The 23,151-nt window shown below is 46.7% G+C and overlaps 1 protein-coding gene across 1 annotated transcript; it reads right to left on the bottom strand.

Moving 5' to 3' along the window:
• Positions 1 to 17,428: 17,428 nt before the first annotated feature.
• On the bottom strand, positions 17,429 to 18,151 carry LOC140221640 (uncharacterized). The gene has a single exon (XM_072291378.1). It carries the CDS (start codon positions 18,149 to 18,151, stop codon positions 17,429 to 17,431), a length of 723 nt encoding a protein of 240 aa, XP_072147479.1.
• Between the last annotated feature and the right edge of the window lie 5,000 nt (positions 18,152 to 23,151).

The raw sequence follows: 23,151 nt of genomic DNA on the forward strand, positions 1-23,151 counted from the left end.
CACAAGCCTGGATAAAAAATACAGCTAGCAATGGAGAGTTTGAAAGAAGCATGTCTAACCACAACTCAGTGGACAATACAAGCAACTGTGGTGGTGGTAAGAGTCAAGAAAGGAAGAACTTTTCATGTGCAGAACCTTTTCTTATGATAGACAGAAATTAGGGAAAATTAAAAATAGCAACAACATGCTGTTTAGTACTTCATTTCTAATTGCAATGATGGATGGCATTTCACTATTGTTAAGAATTGTGCCCACAAATTTAAGTAATTGTGCTGCACATCAAGAAAGCAATAATCAGCTTAGTTGACTTGAGCATAGTTAAATGGCATTCTCAAGATGGTAGTAGCACTGCTAATTTGAATGAAGCAAGGCAAGGGAAAAGATACTAATCCAACACCGCTTCCATTATGTCAGGTCGGAAAGAATTTACAAAACTTTCCACGTCAATTTGGATCTGTCATTGTCAGCACATCACGTTTCAGTATCACAATCCAATCTATACACAGCACCAGAAGCCCAAATATCTTTCGCAAAAAAAATAAGGACAGGCATTTGATATGACGGTTTACTAGTATTAATTACCTTGCACTCAAGCTGAAGGTTAGCGACCCTTCTCGCCGTCTCCTGCAACTGGTAGAAGAGCAAATCAAGCTCCTCCCTTGGCTTTGAGGCATCCTGGAGCTTCTCCTGCCAAACAAAGCAAGAAAGCAGCACCACCATCTGTTCCACAGTAGCATCCTTCGAAGTGCCACTAAACATAAGCTCTGTCAATGTTACGCGTGATACAATACTCTTTCAATTTGACAGTGAGATTTTTAGAACTCAAGATAGAATATACAAATTTCCAATTATATTCAAAACAAAAAAATTCTGCCAAACCAGTGGAAGATATTTCTAATTTGGCAAAATAGCCTACTGATGATGTTCTGTGTCTATCTTTTCATATCACAATATTATACACCCAAGTATTATGCTTCCACACATCTCAACAAAATTGCATTCATAACAGCAAATTTGATGACAGAACATGGTATACTTGTAACAAGTCAAGCATTAGATATGTAAGTAGGCACTTCATCTTAAAAGTTCCAAATCTTCAGGCCTCCTATCTGCAAAAGCAAAACCAGAAGAGTAAGAGCTATTTTCCCTTTCAGCAATTTTTCAGGAATTAAACCAGATGTACTTACTGCACGTGGTTGAGGATTCAAGATCCTCTTTGTCAAAAAAGAGGTCCTAACTTGGGTACGGCTACAGGCTAAAAGCTGTTGAAGTTACGCGGAGCGAATAGTTAATCCAAAATAAATCCGAATCAAGCTGTTATAGATCAGCTTGTGAAAAAAGGTAACTATATCTATATAACTTTTTGGATGAGCAAAGTCCAAGTCGTTTGAGATCAGAATAGCTTTACAGTCATATGTGTTGCTCTGAAGTGGCACTAGGCTGCCAGTCGATTCATCACCAAAGAGACCTAGACAACACTGACAAGGGTTATAACACCTGTCACAATTGACCAAAGCTCATGGACATGTGCAGATCCTAGGATATCCATGAAGGGACCTAAATATCAGAACACAACAGCTAATGGTGAGGGCATATCTGCTGCTTAAGCCTGAAATCCCTTTCCAATCCACCTCAAAGTGTATAACTAAATGAATCCTCTCATGGAATGCATTACCAAACATTTTCTGAATAAAATTCATTTTGAATTCTAAACATGTAAAGAAAATAGAAAACCATACTAGCAAATTATAGGCTGAAAATGAGATTAATTGTTCAGGTTAAATACCTTCACCATGGCGGCCTCTTAGAGTTCTTCACTCCTGACATGTTGTTTTCTCTGTTCACCTTGCAGATTGCTTGATCCTACAAGGGAAAAGAAGAGACAAGGAAGCAAGGTAACCCATTTTGAAATAAGCACATGCCACCACATTATAATTGTGCATGGATGCATCCATGTCACATACAGGTGCACAAATCCAACTAAAATCCAACATAGCGTTTTACACACTTGACAATTCCACAAGTCTTTTACACACAGGTTCGATAAATTGCAATAGTCTTTTACACATAGCCAGCACAAATTGCAACATAGTCTTACAGTCCAACACCTAGTGCAACATCATTGGCGTGGACGCCGCTGATCCGGAGGGCTGAAAGGATCCCTCAGGCGACGCTCCCTCCTTGGATGCGTGGGCAACACATTGGCGTTGCCAACGTCAATGTGGTCCCGGGAACGACGCCGACGGGGCTTCCGGGCTGGAGCTGCAGGTGCCTACGAAAAATTGAAAGAAAATCATCAAGGTGTAAGACTCTTTGGGAACTGAACTTAGAAATTGAGAATACAACTAGGGGAAAGTGGTGAATCTACCTGGCTTGACTCTCCCTGTGTCTGAGTCACAGGTGGAGCATGAAGCATGTCGGTCATCTCCAGATGCTCACCGTAGGTAGGGTTGTCATCCTCGGACTCGTTACCTTTAGACTCCTCACTTGCCTCAGGGGTCACGGGTGCCTTGCCTCGTGACCTGCTGCTAGGTCCTAGAGCATTGGATGCTGATGCAGTCCTTGAGGGGGTCCTAGAGATTCCACCGCTACCGTGGTGGATAGTACGCCATGATCCTGAAGAAGTGCCCTAGCCATTGCCGTCGTGGTGCACATATATGGCTAACATGCAATTCATCTTCATGGCCATTCGCCTGTAGCTTCTTCGAACCCTCTGCAGCATAGAGTAACCATTATGATATTGAGAGGGTTACAAAGATAGTACGGGGATCAATGGAAACTAGGTTGTGCTTGTACCTCTGCAAACTGACGAAGCACACCATCACCAGATCTGACTGCATGCTCCATGACCACGCCCGCCTCGTTGGCAAGCCTTGCAAGTTGCTATCCCTATACGCATAGTTTTCATTTCATGATTTATCAATGATACGGTATTGTGATTACATACCTTGACAAGGGAAATAGACAGAATGGAATCTTACCATGTAGTCATGGAGAGGTGCATGCTCAGGCTATGTTCCTAAGCGTGTCATCGTGTTGTACTCGTCAACTATGTCATCGGAGGAGTCGGACGATGTTTTTCTCAATGGGCTCAATGGTGCAAGATGGCTTCACCCTAGTTCTGGTAGCAGCATAGTACCATCATATGTAGTCCCTGTGTGTTCCTGCACGCCAATATGGCCCATCATCGGGATCACATCTTGGCCTGTTATCCCACCAATGTAGGTACTCAACATGCTTGACCCTCCAATCATTCTCCTTGTACCTCTTCTTGCAGTTGATCCTGCATTACAAATTTCGCAAGTTATTAGCCTAACATGTTTCATAGGTCTATCAACGAAGCGAAGTGGGTAATGATTCCTGCATACTTATGCAATGCCTGTGAAGTCGAGTACTCCATGGGAGGGCACTGTTGCATCCTACCAAACTGCTACATCACCCTATGCGGCAAGTGCATCTCAACGACGTAGTACAACATCAGTGGAGTCGTGGCCCTCCACAACTGCCTGTCTTTGTAGCACATAGATGAAAATATGATTTGACTCAGCTCTGACGGGTGTACGGTTGCCATTCAACCTTCAAAATTTCATAAAAATAATAGTTACTTTATAGGTGATTATATGCAATAGAGCTTAAAAAGACTATGGTGACCCAATTACCTGTTTCTGTGTAACACAATCAATCTCGTTTGTGTATAACTTGTAGCACCTTTCCGAAGGGTCACGAACAGGCTGCGCATGCTTCCACAAATGTGCGAATGTGGGAAATGAATCCTGTCATTGCCAAGGCTGAAAATTCAAAAGAATGACATTGTTAGCAAGGTACAGAAGATGTGAGAACTGCAAAGCGGAAATAGGAAGTCGTCGTGTGTTTTACCTCAACATGAAGACGGCAAGGTCGACCCACCGACATTCGCTCCCAAACCTAGATCTGTAGCAGAAACGCACGCTGTGGCGGAACCCCTCGGATTAACTCAACTAAAGCACGGTTGAGTCGCTTGACACGCAATCCTCATGCTTTAATCAAGTTAACTCGACGATCCGTCGGATTTCATCCGATTTAACCACTTAACAGGACCGAGTTAGCATAGCTCACACGAAGGTGAGTGGTTCCAGAGAATACAACAGATCCACAATTAGTTTAACAATTCACTACACACTGTTTGAAATCAGAGTTTTACAAGGTTCGAAAGAAACAACAGAAGGCAAAAACATAGCGGAAGGTAGCATCGGGGTCGGATGTCCCTGGTGAGGCCAATAGGACATCAGTGATCCCATTCCCCGCTGTCCGAGGAAGGATCCCACTCGACCGTCCACCCAGGAGGGGGCTGGGGTGGCCAAGTGCCAACAGCAAGCTCGGAAGTTTCAACTTCACCTGAAAAGAGATGCCACAAACAAGGCTGAGCTTCTAAGCTCAACAAGACTTAACCGACCGGTGGGAAGAACTACTCCACCACTTCTAGACATGCAAGGCTCTTTGGCTGAGGGGTTTTGTTTGCCAAAAGCAACTATGTTAGGTCCTTACTTTCAAGTTTTAGCTCAGATTCTAAGTTCATTAACCGGCCTACATTGGCAACTTACACTAAGCAAGCATAGATCCAACATTATGTATATAAGCTCAACATCAAGACCATGTCATCATCAGACTCCTTCTTTACTTAGTGTAGCATAGCGATCAAGCAGTCTCAAACTGTGATAGGCAGACGAATCGATTCGAGTTCTTTAACCATGCATGGTGAACCTAACCTCACGACATCCGCGCACCACCGAGGGTCGCTTCCTGTGTCGGCCTTCCCCATCAATTCCCTGACCCGTGTTGGGCCCACTTCCCTTGGTGCAAGGTTCCACAGACCCGGCCTCTGCCGTTCCGTGACCACACTTGCCACCACATGCGGCCGTAGGGGAAACTCCATTCCAGAGATAGTGGATCGAACCGCTCACGTCCAGGTTCAATCAGGTACTAGGCTTCCCCATCCCATAATGGGTATGAGATTAGTACTTTCAAACACTTGATCACGAACACCACCACTGTCGGGCCTTAACTGATTCAATAAACAGACGGGGCGATCAGCCGACCACAAAAAGAGTTAACCAAAACCCTGCCCCGTCCATCGTCCTTATAGTTGTAAACAGAAGGAAAACAACCAACTCCTATAACTCGCGAGTGACAGGAAATCACTCGACTTTTACCGAGTCCTATTAAGCATTGCAACTACTCAACCCAACAGACTAGTGTTCAGATCAAAGGAACTAAGTCATGCATCTATGGTTTCAAACAACTCCTATACGTAAATGCACATTCATAAGAAGGAAGGCATGTGCAATTTAGAAAGTTGGGTTCATGCTCCGGGGCTTGCCTTCAAGCGGGGTGGAGGTGAACTGGTCCTCAGCGGGTTCTGCTTCGGCTTCTGTGATCGGCGGCTCAGCTACTGCTCCGTCCTCAGGCGCCGAATGTAGCTCATAGGTGCCGTCGGCGAGATGTAACTCTACACGAATGCAATGTAGGAGTTAGCACTTATACGGTTATTTCAACAACACTTGCAAGCTTTAGCTCAGACACTTGTAGCAAAGCTACAGGAAAGGTGGGGAAGTTCAACTTCAGTTGGGGGAGAACAGGATAAAAGGGTCGGAGGGGGATAAACTTATGATCTGACCCTTAAACTTAAGGAATAACTGTACCAGGATCCTCAGACTTAACACAAAGAAGTCCCCGATATTTTACACAGATACCCTCGGGTCAAGGAAAGAGATACAGCCGAGCCCTCGGGCGAGGTGGATAAGGGTCGGCGAATAGACAGGGTCGGGCGAGACGAAAAAGGGGCGGGCGAACCGGGAAGGGGTCGGCAGCTTACCTTCAGGTCTACTGGTGAAGTTTTGGGGTCGGAAAGGAACAAACTTGGGCAGAAAGACTAAAGTGCTAAGGCTTGGGTGGCGGCAAGGTTTGAAGGTGCTCCGGCGGTGGCGGTGCTTCTTGTGGTCAACAAGAAAGCTCTAGCACCGGGCGGAGGATCAGACGGCTGGTGGGTTGGGGAGAAGTGGGTTGAGCGGAGAGGGGAACTTCTCAAGAGCTCAAGTGGCAGTGCTCAAGTGCAAGCAGAGTAGGGTGCGGCGAAGCAGTGATAGCGAAGGAAACTCCGGTGGGGGCTCTGGTACTCCTCTTTATAGCTGCGCGGAAGAGAGAGTTTGAGCAGCACGAAGACCGGGAAGAAAAGGATGGAGTGCGCTGCCCTGGCGGCGATTGAGCGGCGATGGGTGGCGGAACAGAGCTTCGGAGATAGGGTCTTTGGTCATTGGGCTCTGGAGACAAGGCCGACCCAGGCGCGGTTTTGCCGGGATTTAGATTTGGCGAAGGCGAGCATGGTCTGGTCGCATCAAGCGGCGGATTGTGGGCGGCGGATTTGACTGGCGGGTGATAGGAAGGAAGGCGCTACAAGCGAGGTCGCAGCAGGCGAAGTGACAGGGCGAGCGGCGGCGCGAGCGAGCGCAGACGGTGGCTTGCCAGCGCACATCACTAGCGAGGCGAAAAAAGGAGCTGTCTCTGCCGGAGCCATGGTTGGCGAGGACGGTATCGTTGTGGAGCGAGTTCGTGGGCGGCGCGACTGTGGAGAGGCGGAAAAACCGAAAGGCATCAGGGCTTGCAGCCGGAGATCCGGGCGAGGTGATGGGTGCGGGGTGCGAGGCGGTCTAACGCAGCAGCGGCAAAAAAAACTCTACCACGGCGGCGACAGGGCACCTTGGCGCGGCCGGCAAGGATGCGAGCAAGATGAGGCGAGGCAGAAGGGAAGCAGGGGGCTTCTACTGTGATTGGGGAGGAAGGCGTGCTGATCCATCCTGTCGTGGCTGGCGACTGGGTGAAGCGGCGCGCGTCGTAGAGATCGAGCCATGTGGCGGGGAAGCTCTAAAGCGGGCGCACGCTGCTCTGGCGCGTTTGTCTCGAGAGAACCAGGAAATCTGGTTGTGGGTCCACCCGTCAGTCTCTGGTTCCTTTTCAGCTCCAAGATTTTGAAGGAACACTGCCTTTGGGACTTAGAGAAGAACCGGCGGTCTGGTTTGGGTTTTCAGGGGTCAGGGCTGAGAACCGGACCTTAGGTGCTCAAGCTCAGGAAGGGCTGAGTCAGCTGGATTAGGGACTCATCTTAGGATTAACTTGGCTGATTAACCAAGGCCGTTACACACACCCTCCAAGATTTGCATCCCTTGAAGTGCGTCTGCAAGCGTCACACAGCTGCCTGTACAGCCAGGCGAGCACCGCTGAGCCCCAACTGTATAAATGGATGTTGTCCCAATCCTGACCCAAAATTGGAAGAACCATCCACGACACAGTGTTCATGGCTACATCAGTTAGCAGGAAGGTGCTAACAAAGTGCCACCGCCAAACACGAGCGTGCCTCTCCACAAGCTCGTTAGATGCTCCTGGTGGGCACACGCTGAACTCCTCCCTCAACCATACGGAGCTCACACTGGAGGTCTTCTTTGAGTTGTCTCCCTCCTCGGGCTCAGGAGGCCTAATCCCAATGTGCATCTCTACCATGTCATACCAGTTCTCACTCTGAATGATTCCCTTCTTAATAACTGGACTCTCACTAAAGGGTATCCCTTCAAAATTCACCATAGTAGATTCACATATGGCTTTGTGGACCATGCTTATATCCTTATCAATGGGAATGGATGGCACTTGGACATCACATTCTTTCAACAACCGCAACTCGTTATGGGTGTAAGAAAAAGATTCGTCCATACGACCAATGGCTTTTGCATCATGCACGGTTGCAGTGTTGACCTGCGGCCCATCCTCCTCAGATTGTGACTCCTCGTCCTCATATTCAGGCCCATCACTATGAGATTGTGACTCCTCCTCTTCCTCGACATCTTCTACCCCATCATCCTCAAAGTCACCTGTGACGACCGACCCCTAAAACCTCCCAAGTTAATCTTGATCGGAGCCCTTGATCCTAGCCATCTGTCTTGTTTTACCGCGCCGAGTGCTCAGCCTTACGCCTGGTTCCGACCCCGGGAGACCCGACCCCTTCACGTTTCGCTCCTCTCCCGACCCCGGCGAGCTCAGCCCACCATCGGATCCTGCTAAGCTTCCCTCAAACGTCCGTTCTATCCACCGGTGGACCCGCGAGATCTTTTTCCCAGATCCTCCGCGACAGGTGCACTCGAGTTGCATGCCCGCTTCGGAGTCTTCCTGCCGCGTGGCTCGTCTTCTCCGACGCCCGCCGCGCAGTTTTGTCTCTGGCAAGCGACCAAGTGGGTTCTCGCGCGCCCCCTTCCCCAATGGCAGCGGAAGCCTTCTGCAACCTTTCTGCCGAGCCTCGCCTCCCGCGCCCATCATCACGCCGCCAGATCTCGGCCCCAGAGCCCGATGTCGCCCGTCTTTTCCGTCACTTCAACCACAGTCGCGCCGCCTGGTCTCCGCTACATGACGATTCCCCCCCCATCGCCAACCCCGACCGCAGCCGCGACAGCTCCTTTCCCCGCCCTGTCAGAAGCCGCCCGACAATCTGTTGTTCCGCGCTCTCACCCGTGCCCGCGGCTGCCTGTCCACTCACCTGTGCGCCCTCAATTCTAGCGCCGTTAAACCGGTCGCTTCTATCATATCTTCCGCACGGCGACGCCCGCCTTCCGCCAAATCTCAACCACCGGTCTACCCGCTCCTACGCCGCCCTGACGGCAGAACCCAATGGCTGCTGGCGTCACCCCCGGAGCCCTGCACCACCGCCCTCGTCGCTCAATCGCCGCCCCGGCAGAGCACTCCATTGCTTCTCCCCGGCCTTCGCGCCGCTCCCCTTCTCTCTCTCTCTCTCTCCCGCGCCGCTTCCTTTCTCCGTTCCAGCAGTTATAAAAGGAATGCCCCCGTCGCCGGAGTCCCCTCCGCCATTGTTGCCTTCAGTCATTTTCTCTCGCTCCCTGCTCAAGCTCCTAGCGCCACACACCAAGTTCCTGAGGAACTTTGCTCTCAGAATCTCCCTTAGTTTTCTCCAAGTCACCCAGCAGCTTGCTCCTCCGTGCTGCGTAAAAGCCTTCTTGTGATCTGCAAGAAGCCCCGCCGCCGCCGTAGCATTCCCAGTCTTAGTCTTTGTTCAAAGCTTTAGTCCCTCCGCCCAAGTCTGCTTTCTTTTCCCGACCCCAAGCTTTCCTTTCAGGAAGAAGGTGAGTTGCTGACCCCAGTCCGCCTCGCCCGACCCCTCTTATCCACCCGACCCCGGTTCCGTCTCGCCCGACCCTGTCTGTTCCGCCGACCCTTATCCGCCTCGCCCGAGGGTTCGGCTGTGATCTTTTCCTTCAACCCGAGGGTGTATGTGTAAACTTAGGAACTCTTCAGCGCTTGCGTCTGAGGACCCCTAGTATATCACATTCTCTAGTTCAAGGATCAGATCATAAGTTCCTTTCCTACCCTTACCTCTTGATCATCACCAGCTCTCTTGAACCTCCCGGCTCTCCTGCTCCTTGTCGCGAGTTTCTGGGCTCAGGCGAGCCAGTGTTGCTGTTGAAATAACCGTCTATGCTAACTTTTGCATTGCGTTCGTGTAGAGCTGCACCTCGCCGACGGCTTCTACGAGCTACACCCGGTGCCCGAAGAAGAAGCTGTAGCTGAGCTTCTGCCCGCTGAAGCCGAAGTTGCCCTAGAAGTCGAGCAGTTTCCTTCCTCCTTGCTTGAAGGCAAGCCCCGGTTGCATGAAAACCCTTTGTGTTTTACCAGACTTGCGCATGCCTTCTGTAACATGCTTGTGCATTTACGTACAGGAGTTGTTTGAAGCCCTAGATGCATAACTTAGCTCCCCATGTTTGAACACTAGCTGTTGGACCGAATAGATGCATAGCTTAACTAGGAGACGGTAAAAGTCGAGTGATTCCCTGTCACTCGTGAGCTATAGGAGTTGCATGTCTACCCTTCTGTTATAATTATAAGGACGATGGACGGGGCAGGGTTTTGGTAACTTTTGGTGGACGGATGGTTGCCCCGTCTCTCTATGAAAACTTGCTAAGGCCCGACAGTGGTGGTGTTCGTGATCAAGTGTTTGAAAGTACTAGCCTCATACTTAGTATGGGATGAGGAAGCCTAGTACCGGATTGAACCTAGACGTGAGCGGTCGCCCCATTGTTCTTGGAACGGAGTTTCCCCTGCTGGTTGTCACACGTGGTGGCAAGCGTGGTCACAGGGTGGCAGAGGCCGGGTCTGTGGAACCTTGCACCAAAGGAAATGGGCCCGACACGGGTTAGGGGATTGATGGGGAAGGCCGACACAGGAAGCGACCTCCAGGTGCGCGGATGTCGTGAGGCTAGGTTCACCATGCATGGTTAAAGAACTCGAATCGATTCGTCTGCCTCTCACAGTTTGAGATTGCTTGATCGCTATGTCACCCTGAGTAAATGAGGAATCTGATGATGGCAATGTTTGTTGATATATCTACACCTCTTGTTTGGCTCTATGATTGCTTAGAATAGGTGCCAAAACCTAGACTGGTAAATGAACTTAGAACCAGAGCTAAAACTTGAAGATAGGGTTTTACTTAGTGCTTTGGCAAACAAAACCCCTCAGCCAAAAGCCTTGCATGTCTAGAGGGAGGAGTAGTTTTACTCCTATCGGTTAAGTCTTGTTGAGCTTAGTAGCTCAGCCTTGTTGTGGCTCCTGTTTTCAGGTGAAGTTGCTGCTTCCGACCCCTCTCTTGCTGGCGCTTGGCCGCCCCAGCTCCCGCCGAGCTGGACGGTCGAGTGGGATCCTTCCTCGGACGGCGAGGAGAGGAATCGGTGATGTCCCGGTTGGTCTCACCAGGACATCCGACCCCGACGAAGTCTTCCGCTAGTGTTTATCTCTGTTGTTTCTTTTGAAACTTGTAAAACTCTGATGTTGGTTTTTATTGTCGAACTAAATGGGTAAAAATTTGCCTAACTCAGTGGACTCGTTATATTCTCTGGAACCACTCACTTCTTGTGGGTTTGCTAAACTCGATCCTGATCAAGTGGTTAAATCGGATGAAATCCGATGGTACTTCGAGTTAACTTGGTTTAGGCAGGAGTGTCGCATGCTAGGCAGCTTAACCCTGCGTGATCAAGCTAATCCGAAGTGGATCCGCCACATCACCATCTTCGAAACCTAGAGATATGTCATCATCATCTATATTTGCTTCTTCTCGCTTCAAAGTATCATTGGGAAAATCATCATTCGCAATGGCCAAGCCAAAATCATATTGTCTTTCACCAAAAGTGTGCTGCAAAATTTCTGACTCTTGGGTACCATTATGATTCACTACCAGCACTTCATCTCTCAAGGCAACATTTGGGCCAAGCATACAAAAACTTGCAACTACCACCTCCAAATATACAACATTTTCTTGCTGAACTACATACTTGTATTGCTTCCAATTTGACTCGGATGCCAAGTTCATAAGAACATAATGAGCTCTAACTTTCCCACAATCAAAATGGCCTCTCAATGTCATCTCATCCACTCTACATCCATACTTTCTCATTGCACGATCAACTAAATCTTTAAATGTTGGAGGAGCATTGAACATTTCCACTGCCTCATTCATATTCTCAAACTCCCCATTCTCTTTCACAATCGCACCATCAAACATACGAACTAAACGATCCATCTACAAAATACAAATACTAAACCATAACAACTATGGCAAGTATATTATGACATAAACATATTGGACATATTAATTGGACATATTGCATAATTAAACCTACCAATGCCATGTACACTACACAAATGCATGAATATCTACCTAAATCGAAGCATGCAACAAGTTCTACACATCAATATCATGGGCAGAGAGTCTAGTCCGTATGAACTAAGCACCATCTAACACATAACAAGGCATTTCATCAAAATTTCAAATCAACAACCTAACCCTAGGTCACCTAAACCTCCTCCGATCTACAAAATGGAATGGTAAAACAAGGCAAAAGGTTGGGGGATACCTTCCAAACGAAGCGGTGAACGATTCCAACTACTTTCCCCAATCGAAATCGCTAGATTTGGGGGGATTTGGGAGTGGCGGCAGCTAGCGGCGAGTAACTGCCTCGGGCTCGAGTGTTTCTGGAGGAAGGAAGAGAGGAGGGAGGGAGGAGGAGGGAGCCGGCATGCGGCTCTAACCCTGGCGCTGCCGCGCCAGGTGGGCTGGCGCGGCAAGCGCCATGCCAACTCAGCACCGCGCTAGCCCGGCCTCCCCCGCCGCGTCAGGGTGGCAACCACTACCGCACTAGTGCATGTGGTGAGGTAGAGGCTTCCTGCCACGCCACGGGCACTGGCGCAGCCAAAAGGGTCACCCCGTGCAAATTAAGTTGGGGACGGGTTTTTTTAAAAAAATAATTTTAAAAAAGGTTAAAACTAAAAAAAATCACTTCTTGACTATATGATCTGTAGATTCTGCTCAGATTCTATGAAGTATGTTGGGACGACTTTAATTCATGTCTCAGTATCGCAATATTTTGAACCATTTTTCACTAAAAAGCCTAGTGCTAACTAAAGGTCTATCTATGGCCTGTACATCATAATTGGAATGTATAGTGGTAAAAGTATGCACAAATGCTTTGTAAATAGCCACTACTAGAATATCATCCTTATAGATACGCTTTATTTCATCTCTATAGCAATATAGGCACATTTTCATAAAGTGTGTTAGAAGTGTTCTCGCATGGACCGTGTTGTAGAGATGAATTTTTAAAACGTATCTATGAAAGGAAGAGATGTTTCATAGACATGTTAGATCCATGTGTATGTTAGGAAACGCGGTATGCTACTCGCTAGCACACAAAAATATAACCGCGTAAACAGGATCACTTGTGAGTAGATGATCATAGATTATATCTTCGCTTGTCGCGCGTCACAGTGGAAGTCTTGATGAAGCACGAGTAGTCGATCCGATTGACGTCGAGGAAGTAGTCGTACGATCTGATGAAGTGCGCAACCTAGTGACACCTCTACAACAGTCCAGACGTACAGGATGAGATGACGAACTGAAGCGTGTTAGCACTCGACGGCACATACTCGGAGATCCCCATGATCAACCTTTGATCCGGGAGGGAAGACTGCAGGTGCGTGTGACGGTGGCGCACTAGAAGGCATGTGGCAGCGGCGGCGCACTAGGAAGCGTGCGGCAAGAGCCTTGTGGAAGCTGGAGCCTAGCGTGAGGCTGGTTTATTAGCCCCCTCGGGTTAATCAAGTTGTGGCCGGTGATTAGCAATATATATAATGCTTGCTAATTGGGCCAGCACTTGCTAATTGGGCTAGGCCCTCTTGGGCATCTCCAACAGTCTCCCACTTGCACAAGAGTTAATTATACGAGTATCCATGTGTTCCAATCCCTTAAGTGTGTGGCCCCGTATGTTCATGCAACCAACGGACATGACTCGGAAACCATTTTTGATCAATAGTTAGCATTGGCCTCTAGCAAGGCGTACTGACTCCCGAAGGTTCACGAAGATCATATCTTGCATAACCTGTAACACTCGCCAATATTATATCCTTCTGCCACATGACACCTAACCAAGTATAAGGCGAGTGAAGTGCTACCCTTATTCTTAGCCATTTCTCGCTTAGTGAAGAACTTTTCTGATCGACTAACCTTTAGTCCAGGCATGGCCATGCACTTTCAGTTCATCACATCGAGAGGGCCCAAAGGAGTGTCTCCCTGAAATGGGAGGGGCAGATTCCTTCTTGACTCGGTACACCCTGCAACTTGCTTCAACCACATCTGAAAGTTGCTTTTATAACTACCCAGTTATGGAATAGCATTTAGCAACCCCAAAATGCGATGCTCCACAATCCGGGACTCTGCACCGATCTTTGGTCTGAGGATGTAATATGCGTGTCGTTAGAAGACTCACTGACAGTAGTGTATTCGCGGTGTCTCGTAGTGGATCTATCCGGCACCATGTTCCTAACACGTGCCTACATTGTTGGCGCAATATCCCATATTGCCATGACCTATGAAACAAGATCATCCACCCAACACATGTGCCAACTTATCTCTACGTCACAATCCTGCATGATGGATGAAAGCTGGGGATCACTTTTAGTAAAATGTCAATATTGTATCATGAAGTTTCACTAACGAATCACATATAATGACAAAGTCATGGAACATATCACTGAAAAATGCGGATTACAAATGTTGACATGATGTCATCATCTTATGACTACCTTTATGGAATACATCATCATAAGCCTCCCACTAATGCTAGTCAGTTATGCTAGCATCTCATGCCCATTGACTTCATATGCATCTCATGCTTTGCTTGTGGGAGTGGCTTAGTCAACGGATCTGCAATGTTCAGGTCGGTGTGCACCTTCCATATCTTCACATCTCCTCGATCGATGATTTCTCGAATCAGGTGATATCGCTGTAGTATATGTTTGGACTTCTGGTGCGACTTAGGCTCTTTGCCTGTGCGATAGCACCACTATTGTCACAATAGAGGTCTATCGGACTAGAGCAACTAGGGACCACACCCAACTTAGAAATAAATTTTTTGATCCATACAGCTTCCTTTGCAGCTTCCAAAGTTGCAATATACTCGGCTTCTATTGTCAAATCTGCAACTATCTCTTGCTTGGAACTTTTCTAGCTCACTGCTCCACCATTGAGGCAGAAAACATATCCCGATTGAGATTTGCTATCATCCTGGTCAGTTTGGAAGCTAGCATCGGTGTAACCATTTACAACGAGCTCCTCTGAACCTCCATAGACTAGAAACATATCCTTAGTTCTTCGGAAGTACTTAAGGATATTTTTTTCTGCAACCCAGTGACCATCACCCGGGTTGGATTGGTACCTACTCGTAACACTTAGAGCATACAAAATGTCTAGGTGCGTGCACAACATGGCATACATGATCGAGCCAATAGCCGAAGCGTATGGTACCCGACTCATCCTTTCTTGTTTATCAGGCGACAACGCACACTGAGTCTTGCTCAAGGTTACACCATGTGACATAGGTATGAATCCTTTCTTGGAATCATTCATGTTGAACCTATTCAACACCTTGTCAAGGTATATGCTCTGGCTTAATCCAATTAAGCATTTAGACCTATCTCTATAGATCTTTATGCCCAGTATGTAGGTTGCTTCTCCAAGGTCCTTCATAGAGAAACTCTTTCTCAATGAGGTCTTGACATCCTCCATAAGCGGAATGTCATTCCCAATTAATAGTATGTCATCCACATACAAGATTAGAAACACGAGTATGCTCCCACTAGATTTATTGTAAACACATGCCTCTTCTTATTCTTAGAGATGCCAAACGATTTGACTACCTCATCAAAACGAAGATTCCAGCTCCGGGATGCTTGCTTTAGCCCGTATATAGACTTCCTAAGTCTACACACTTTTCTAGCATTTTGCTGGTCGACAAAACCTTCAGGCTGTGTCATATACACATCCTCATTTAGGTTTCCATTAAGGAAAGTTGTTTTGACGTCCATTTGCCAAATCTCATAGTCATAATATGTGGTAATTGCTAGAAGGATCCGAATAGACTTCAGCATGGCGACGGGCAAAAATGTCTCGTCATAGTCAACACCTTGAATTTGACGAAAACCTTTGGCTACCGGTCATGCCATATAGATGTGAACCTTTCCATCAGCGTCTATCTTTTTCTTGAAAATCCATTTATCAATGGCTCTCACACCATCAGGTGGATCAACCAAGTTCCAAACCTGATTCTCTCTCATGGACTCCATCTCGGATCGCATGGCATCAAGCCATCTCTCAAACTCCGGTCCCATCAATGCTTTTGTGTATATTTTAGGCTCCTCATTGTCCAACAATAGGATGTCATGCTGCCCTGTAATTAGTAGCGTGCACTTATTAGGTGCGCGACATGCCCGTATTGATCTTCATGGTTCAGGTTCATCATGTTGGTCAGCGACCATCGCTGATTCATCATGTTACACCTCATCAATGGGAATTGAAACATTTTCTGGTGTTTCTTGAACTTCTTCAAATTGCACCGTGCTTCCACTAATTTCTTTTGAGAGAAACTCTTTCTCAAGGAAGATAGCATTTCGAGCAACAAACACTTTGTTCTCTTGACGGTTATAAAAATAGTATCCTTTGGTTTCCCTAGGATACCCCACAAAGATACATTTATCAGATCTGGGCTTGAGTTTAGTGGGCGTCAAACACTTCACATAGGTTTTGCAACCCCAAATCTTCAAGAATGACAAACTGGGACGCTTCCCAATCCATATCTCATATGGCATCTTCTCCACAGATTTAGAGGGTACACGGTTTAGTGTGAACGCATCAGTCTCTAGTGCATAGCCCCAAAAATACAATGGAAGATCAGCTTGACTCATCATATACCTCACCATGTCCAACAAGGTTCGGTTCCTCCCCTCGGACACACCGTTCCGCTGCGGTGTTCCTGGCGGAGTCAGTTGTGGAACAATTCTGCAACTCTTCAGATGATTGCTAAACTCATGGCTCAAATATTCTCCACCACGATCCGATCGTAGGAATTATATTGTCTTGCCTGTATGATTTTGTACTTCATTTTGGAATCCTTTGAACTTTTCAAAGGATTCTGCCTTATTCCTCATCAAATAAATATAGCCATATCTACTGAAGTCATCAGTAAAGGTAATAAAGTACTGAAAATCACCTCTTGTGACCGAGTTCATTGGACCGCATGCATCTATATGTACTAGGCCTAATAACTTGCTTGCCCTCTCACTTTGTCCAACAAAGGGAGTTTTAGTCATTTTTCCAAGTAGGCACGACTCAGCATGTCTCAATTGATTCAAAATCAAAAGGATCAAGAAGACCATCTTTATGGAGCCTCTCTATGCGTTTCTCGCCCATATGGCCTAAACAATAATGCCACAAGTAAGTAGGATTTGAGTTATCTACGCGAGTTCTCTTAGTACTTATGCTATTAATTTCTGCATCTTCTAGATCAAGAATGTAAAGCCCATTCACAATGGGACATCTCCTATAGTACATGCCATTCATAAAAATGGAATAACACTTGTTCTTTATTATGAATTCATAATCATCATCCTCTAAACATGAGGAGGAAATAATGTTCTTATTCAATGCAGGAACAAAATAACAATTATTGAGTTCTAGCACTAATCCAAAAGGCAATGACAATGGATAAGTGCCGACGGCCAACGCAGCAACCTTTGTTCCATTCCCGACGTGCAAATCCACTTCGTCTCTCGCAAAGCGTCTAATTATTTTCAGCCCCTGCAACGATTTGTAAGTGTGAATCATTGCACCAGTATCAAATACCCATGCATTATTAGAACGTGTAGCAAGATTAATTTCAATAACATTAATACCTTGAGCGGAGGTCGCACCTCCTTTCTTCCTTTTATCTTCCAAGTACTTCTTGCAATTCCTCGACCAATGCCCCTTAGCACCACAGTGAAAGCAAGCATCGTCAGGGAAGGCACCATCTTTCTTTTATTTTTCTTTGGCCTTGGACGCCTGCCCGAAAGTCCCACTTTCGGCAGGTTTCTTAGCCTTCGCTGAGCGCTTACGCTTCTTAATCTTCTGGACTGTCATCACATGACCAGGAGTCTTCCTAAGACTCGCATCTACCATCTTAAGCATCCCATGCAACTCAGTCAGCGATTTCTTCAAACCATTCATGTGATAGTTTAGGATTAACGGTTCAAAGCTAGCAGGCAGGGACTGCAGTATCACATCGGTGGCAAGATCGTCATTTAGGGGAAAACTCAGTCTCTGCAAGCTCTCAATGTACCCAATCATCTTAATCACATGAGGGCTGACTGGAGCACCTTCAGCAAGCTTGCAACCAAATAGGACTTTTGAGGTATTAAACCTGTCAACCCTTGCCTGGTTTTCAAACATGCCATGTAACCCCACGATCATATCGTACAGGATAGTGCTCTCAAATTGCTTCTGCAGCTCAGACTTCATGCAAGCAAGCATCAGGCACTGCACATCCACTGCATCATCAGTACGCTTCACATAAGCACGATATGCACTAGTGGTGTGCGCGACATTCTTAGGCTCTTCTGGGTAAGGCGTATCGAGAACGTACTCTTTTTTCTCTTGCCTGAGAACAATTCTCAGGTTCCGATTCCAATCAACAAAGTTTGTTCCATTTAGCTTTTCTCTATCTAGGATCGATCGCAAATTGAAGTTTGATGCACTCGACATTTTCTACAACAATAAGATATGCAATGGTTAGCACTTCTTTTATTAACACTTTTAATGAAAGAATTCCTGCTATGTTGTGCGAATGTCTCCCGGTGTTGCATAGCAGGACGAGATCCAACGTTCACTGTGATACTAGTGAGCTTTGGCATCACCGCTAGCATCATAGTGAACAAGGTAGGCAACACTTGCCAATCGCATCCAATGCGACTTTCGTTTGTTGGGTGACATCATATGTCTCAGCTCCCAACACTTATGCCCCAAAGCTCAAGTCCAACTTGATAGCTCTGTCAAGCAAACCAACACTATGCCGTGGTGTCCGACACCACCCAATGGATCAAGGTAGAAGATGACACCCTGCTTTGACAAACCCATCACCTACTAACAAGACCCCAATTGTGCAGCTGTTAGAAGGGTATAAAATCTTAATTTTTCATGAGGGATTTATCATGCTCATCACAGGCAGTGCACAATAATAATAATCCTAAATAATTAAATTATTGTGATAGTATGGCCTTTCTTCGTCCAACGAAAATCAGCACATGTCAACAACCATCAATCCGCACACCTACGTCCAGACGTCGCATCTTGGGCGCCTTCTCCAAGGTACGATGATCACCAAGTCGCTTCGCTCATGTCGATGAATTATATAATCTAATTCAACTAATACACGCTAGTAGCTAAACTAAAATTATAAATTACATCACAGGAGTGGCACGCAGGCCGAAAATGAACAGCCTCAACCCGGTTGTAATAATTTGTGACACGCAGGCCACACGAATTTATTACACATAGATCATCACATGATTTTGAGGCCATACCATCACATCATTCTCTGCCAAAACGAGTAGGCGTTTCTACAAACGATGCAACATGTCCCCTCCCTTTTTTTAAACATGATCTGGTCCCGTCAGCCGATAACGGGTAGAACAGATTTTTCGCATGCTGCCAGCAAGCTAACAGACATGCCGTTCTAGCCGACATAGCCGTTCACACCGCGTATCGACTGCTTTGCTACACGAACTCACAACCTCGTGGTCAGCCGCGTGATGCTTGCGCACCGTCGTAAAGATGACCAGTTAGCCACTCACATAATGAGGAAGCAAGAACGGAGTAATACAGTCCAATTCGCGCGTAACGCTATTTGCCAAAACGATCTGATCTACAACCAACCATGCAAAAAAAATTTAATCTAGATCAAAAACAACACAAGCACAGCTCTGGTACCACTGTTAGGAAACGCGGCATGCTACTCGCTAGCACACAAAATATAACTGCGATAAACAGGATCACTTGCGAGTAGATGATCATAGATTATACCGTGGCTTGTCGCGCGTCGCAGCGGAAGTCTTGATGTAGCACGAGTAGTCGATCCGATCGACGTCGAGGAAGTAGTCATATGATCTGACGAAGTACGCAACCTAGTGATAGCTCTACGGCAGTCCACACGTACAGGATGGGATGACGAACTGAAGCGTGCTAGCACTCCACAGCACGTACTCGGAGATCCCCGCGATCAACCTTTGATCCGGGAGGGAAGACTGCAGGTGCATGCGGCGGCGGCGACGCACCAAGAGGCGTGCGGCAGGAGCCTTGCGGCAGCTGGAGCCTAGCGTGCGGCTGGTTTATTAGCCCCCTCGGGTTAATCAAGTTGTGGTCGGTGATTAGCAATATATATATAATGCTCGCCACTAATTGGGCCAAGCCCTCTTGGACATCTCCAACAATCTACATTATACAACTTTGTAAACACATATATATATATAAAATGTGTCTATTTGTTTAGTACACACATTAATACAACTTTATAAACACATATATAAAATGTATCTATTTGTTTAGTACACCGTACAGTAACACCTCATTGTGTATTAACAACATAGAGATAATCTCGTAGATACATTTATACTGCATGTCTATTAATATAGTCGCGTATCATAACAACGTTTTGTTGCGTATTAAGTAGTATAGACACGATTTAATAGATACAATTGTATTACACGTTTTACAAGCTGGACAATGTGACAGGTGACATGGTAAAAGTATGCACAAATGCTTTGTAAATAGTGTTACTATTATAGCGTAGCTAGGGGTGTTTCTAGTAGTGGGCTGATTTGTACCGTTGTTTTAGCCTGTCCGGGCTCTCCATGGCGTGCATTTAATCTAAGGTAGGCTATCAAGTGGAGCTGTGGAGGTCAACCACGTGCATTACATTGGATCTAAATGGAATAGATCTGAAGTGGGGTAGAAGAAGTTCCCTCATCCCTCTTGGGTTAACTTAATTATGCCTATAAAACAGATCTAGCCACGTTAAAATTTTGATAAGAGAGAGGTGAGAGAATTCTCACCCCACTTGGGCGTCTTGGATTATAGATCAAATGTACGAAATTAAGGTCGTGCATGTGTTCACTAGTGCACTCTTATGTATCCAGTAGGATTGTTCCATCCCAAATTACTATACGTCTAAGTTTTACTGGATGCATGTATACCAAGCTCGATCCTGAGGTCGAGCAGTGCGGCCGATCTGGGCCACCAAAACGGAGGGCCCTTCCCCATGTATATACAGAATAGGTATAGTGGTATTAGCAGCAGGCTGTACGTAGCTGTAAACTTTCATTTGGGCACCTCAGGCCTCAGCCCCTTCCCCCGATCCGATTTCCTCGCGACTCTGACCTCCGACGCTGACGGCCACGTACTCAACCGAGAGGAGACTGCGCTATAGGGCAGAGGCCGAGAAACGGTATCACATACTGATATGCTTGCCCCTCCGCCATTGATCTTCAAATTAAAATTCTAAATCTGTATGCCTCTACATATGATGCATAATTTGCCCTCTGTGCAATCTCCAGAGTTCAGACTTGAATCGATCGTCCATCAGGGGCATTTGGGCAGGGCATTACTTAAGGGCAAACAACATAAACCTGATTGAACCATGGCCCATCATTATCGACAACTGCAGTAAGACCAGAAGCATTGTAACTTGGTAATTTACTAAATTCGTTGACTCAATTCAGTATGGCAGTGCCTTTAGTAAATAAATTACCACTAGTAGAGAACTGACTTTCGATCCGCCCCCTTTTATCCCAGTTTAAAGTTGGCCCGGGACAAAAAGGGGTGCGCCGGGGTGCGGAAATTTGGAGGGGAGCATTAGTCCCGGTTGGTAATTGCAACCGGGACTAAAGGCCCCCCTTTAGTCCCGGTTGCAACGGCTAGCTGGGGGGCGTCGGTGGCGGGACCTTTTTATCCCGGTTGGAGGATCCAACCGGGATAAAAGGGACACCCTTTTATCCCGGTTGGAGGCACCAACCGGGACTAACCCTTTTATCCCGGTTGGAGGCACCAACCGGGATAAAAGGGTTAGTCCCGGTTGGTGCCTCCAACCGGGATAAAACGGTGTCCCTTTTATCCCGGTTGGAGCCTCCAACCGGGATAAACTTCCAACCGGGACAAAAGGTGTTTCCTTTTGTCTCGGTTGGAGTTTTTAACCGGGATAAAAACTCATCCCCCTCTATATCCCGAGACAGAGACTTTCTTCTTCCTCCAGCCCGAGCAGTCCAGCACATTGATAGAGAGCTGAGCTTCACCTACTCTCCGGTGGTGCCCAAGCAAGGGAGATGCTGCCCGAAGTTTTTTCCCTCATTTTCGTGGGAATTTGACTTAGCCAACAAGTGCTGCGAAGGTTTGCTACTTCATCCTTGTGTTATGCTTTGATTTATGCTTTGGAGATGGAAAGATTATTTGCTACAATGTGATGATGAAGTAGAAAAATGGAGAGGTATTTTGAGCTAGAATGTGAGGGAGATTGATGTGTCATATATAGTATGCATTATTTCAGTGGTTTAAAAATGATGCTACCTTGTCTAGACGGTTTATCTTATCAAATTCAATATGGTTTTTTAAATCCATATACTTGTTGAACTTGCATACCGTGTTCATTTCTGCGACGATGTTCTCCGCCGAGTAGCAACGTATGTCAAGAAGGAGGTTCGATTCTACGAGAAAGAGTGGATACGGACATCGTGACCGTGTCCCCTTTTCCGTAGCATCTAACCTCTTTCATGACGAAGTGCGGTGCCGCCCAGCTGAGGACATCCTCGCGAAATGAACACGGTATTCAAGTTCAACAACTTCTGTAGTGGTAAGGAAAGAATTTTTGTACATAGATGACTTCTGCTACTTGTTGAACTTGCATACCGTGTTCATCTCGCCGAGGATGTTCTCTGCCGAGCAGCAACGTATGTCAAGAAGGAGGTTCGATTCTACGAGAAAGAGTGGATACGGACATCGTGACCGTGTCCCCTTTTCCGTAGCATCTAACCTCTTTAATGACGAAGTGCGGTGCCGCCCAGTTGAGGACATCCTCGCGAGATGATCACGGTCTTCAAGTTGAACAACTTATGCAGTGTTAAGATAATAATTTTTGTACATAGATGGCTTCTGCTACTGGAGGAAGTGGCGATGGTGGGGGCGATCGTGGTTCCTATTATGGCAAGGTTCCAATCATAGTTGGCCCTCAGCATAAGCCGAAGAAAAAGAGCGCGCTGGAAAAAGCAATGCTTCGTTATTTGCAGCAACGTCATGAAGAAGCTGTTGCCGCGGGTCAGGAACCTCCTTTTGGTGGTCGTTATGCTCCACCCTCAGTCCCGGGTGTTTCACGTCCACTTAGTACTACCGTTTCAGGCGGCACAAATAAACCTAAGGATGAGGTTGGGTCAGCGGAACCTTCATCTTCACCGTCCAAGGATGCTTAAAGTCCTCTCCTTGATAATAACCAGTGGATGGCTTGTTGTATTGTATAATGTTGTTTGGGACTTTAATTTAAATATGTGTATTTGGATCTTCATGTTGTTGTATTGTACCATGTTGTTTGGATCTTTAATCGATTTTCACGCGTAATCCATTGTCAAGTGTAATCCATTTTCATGCGTAATACGATGCAGATGGACCGGCAATGGATGTATAATGTAGATAGGCGGAGCAAGGTGTTTATTGATGGCTTGCAT

This window comes from Setaria viridis, chromosome 1 (genome assembly GCF_005286985.2).
Source record: "Setaria viridis chromosome 1, Setaria_viridis_v4.0, whole genome shotgun sequence".
NCBI classification, from domain to species: Eukaryota; Viridiplantae; Streptophyta; class Magnoliopsida; order Poales; family Poaceae; genus Setaria; species Setaria viridis.

Coding starts and splice junctions, on each gene's coding strand:
- LOC140221640 (XM_072291378.1), bottom strand. CDS start 18,151: ATGTCGAGTGCATCAAACTTCAATTTGCGATCGATCCTAGATAGAGAA.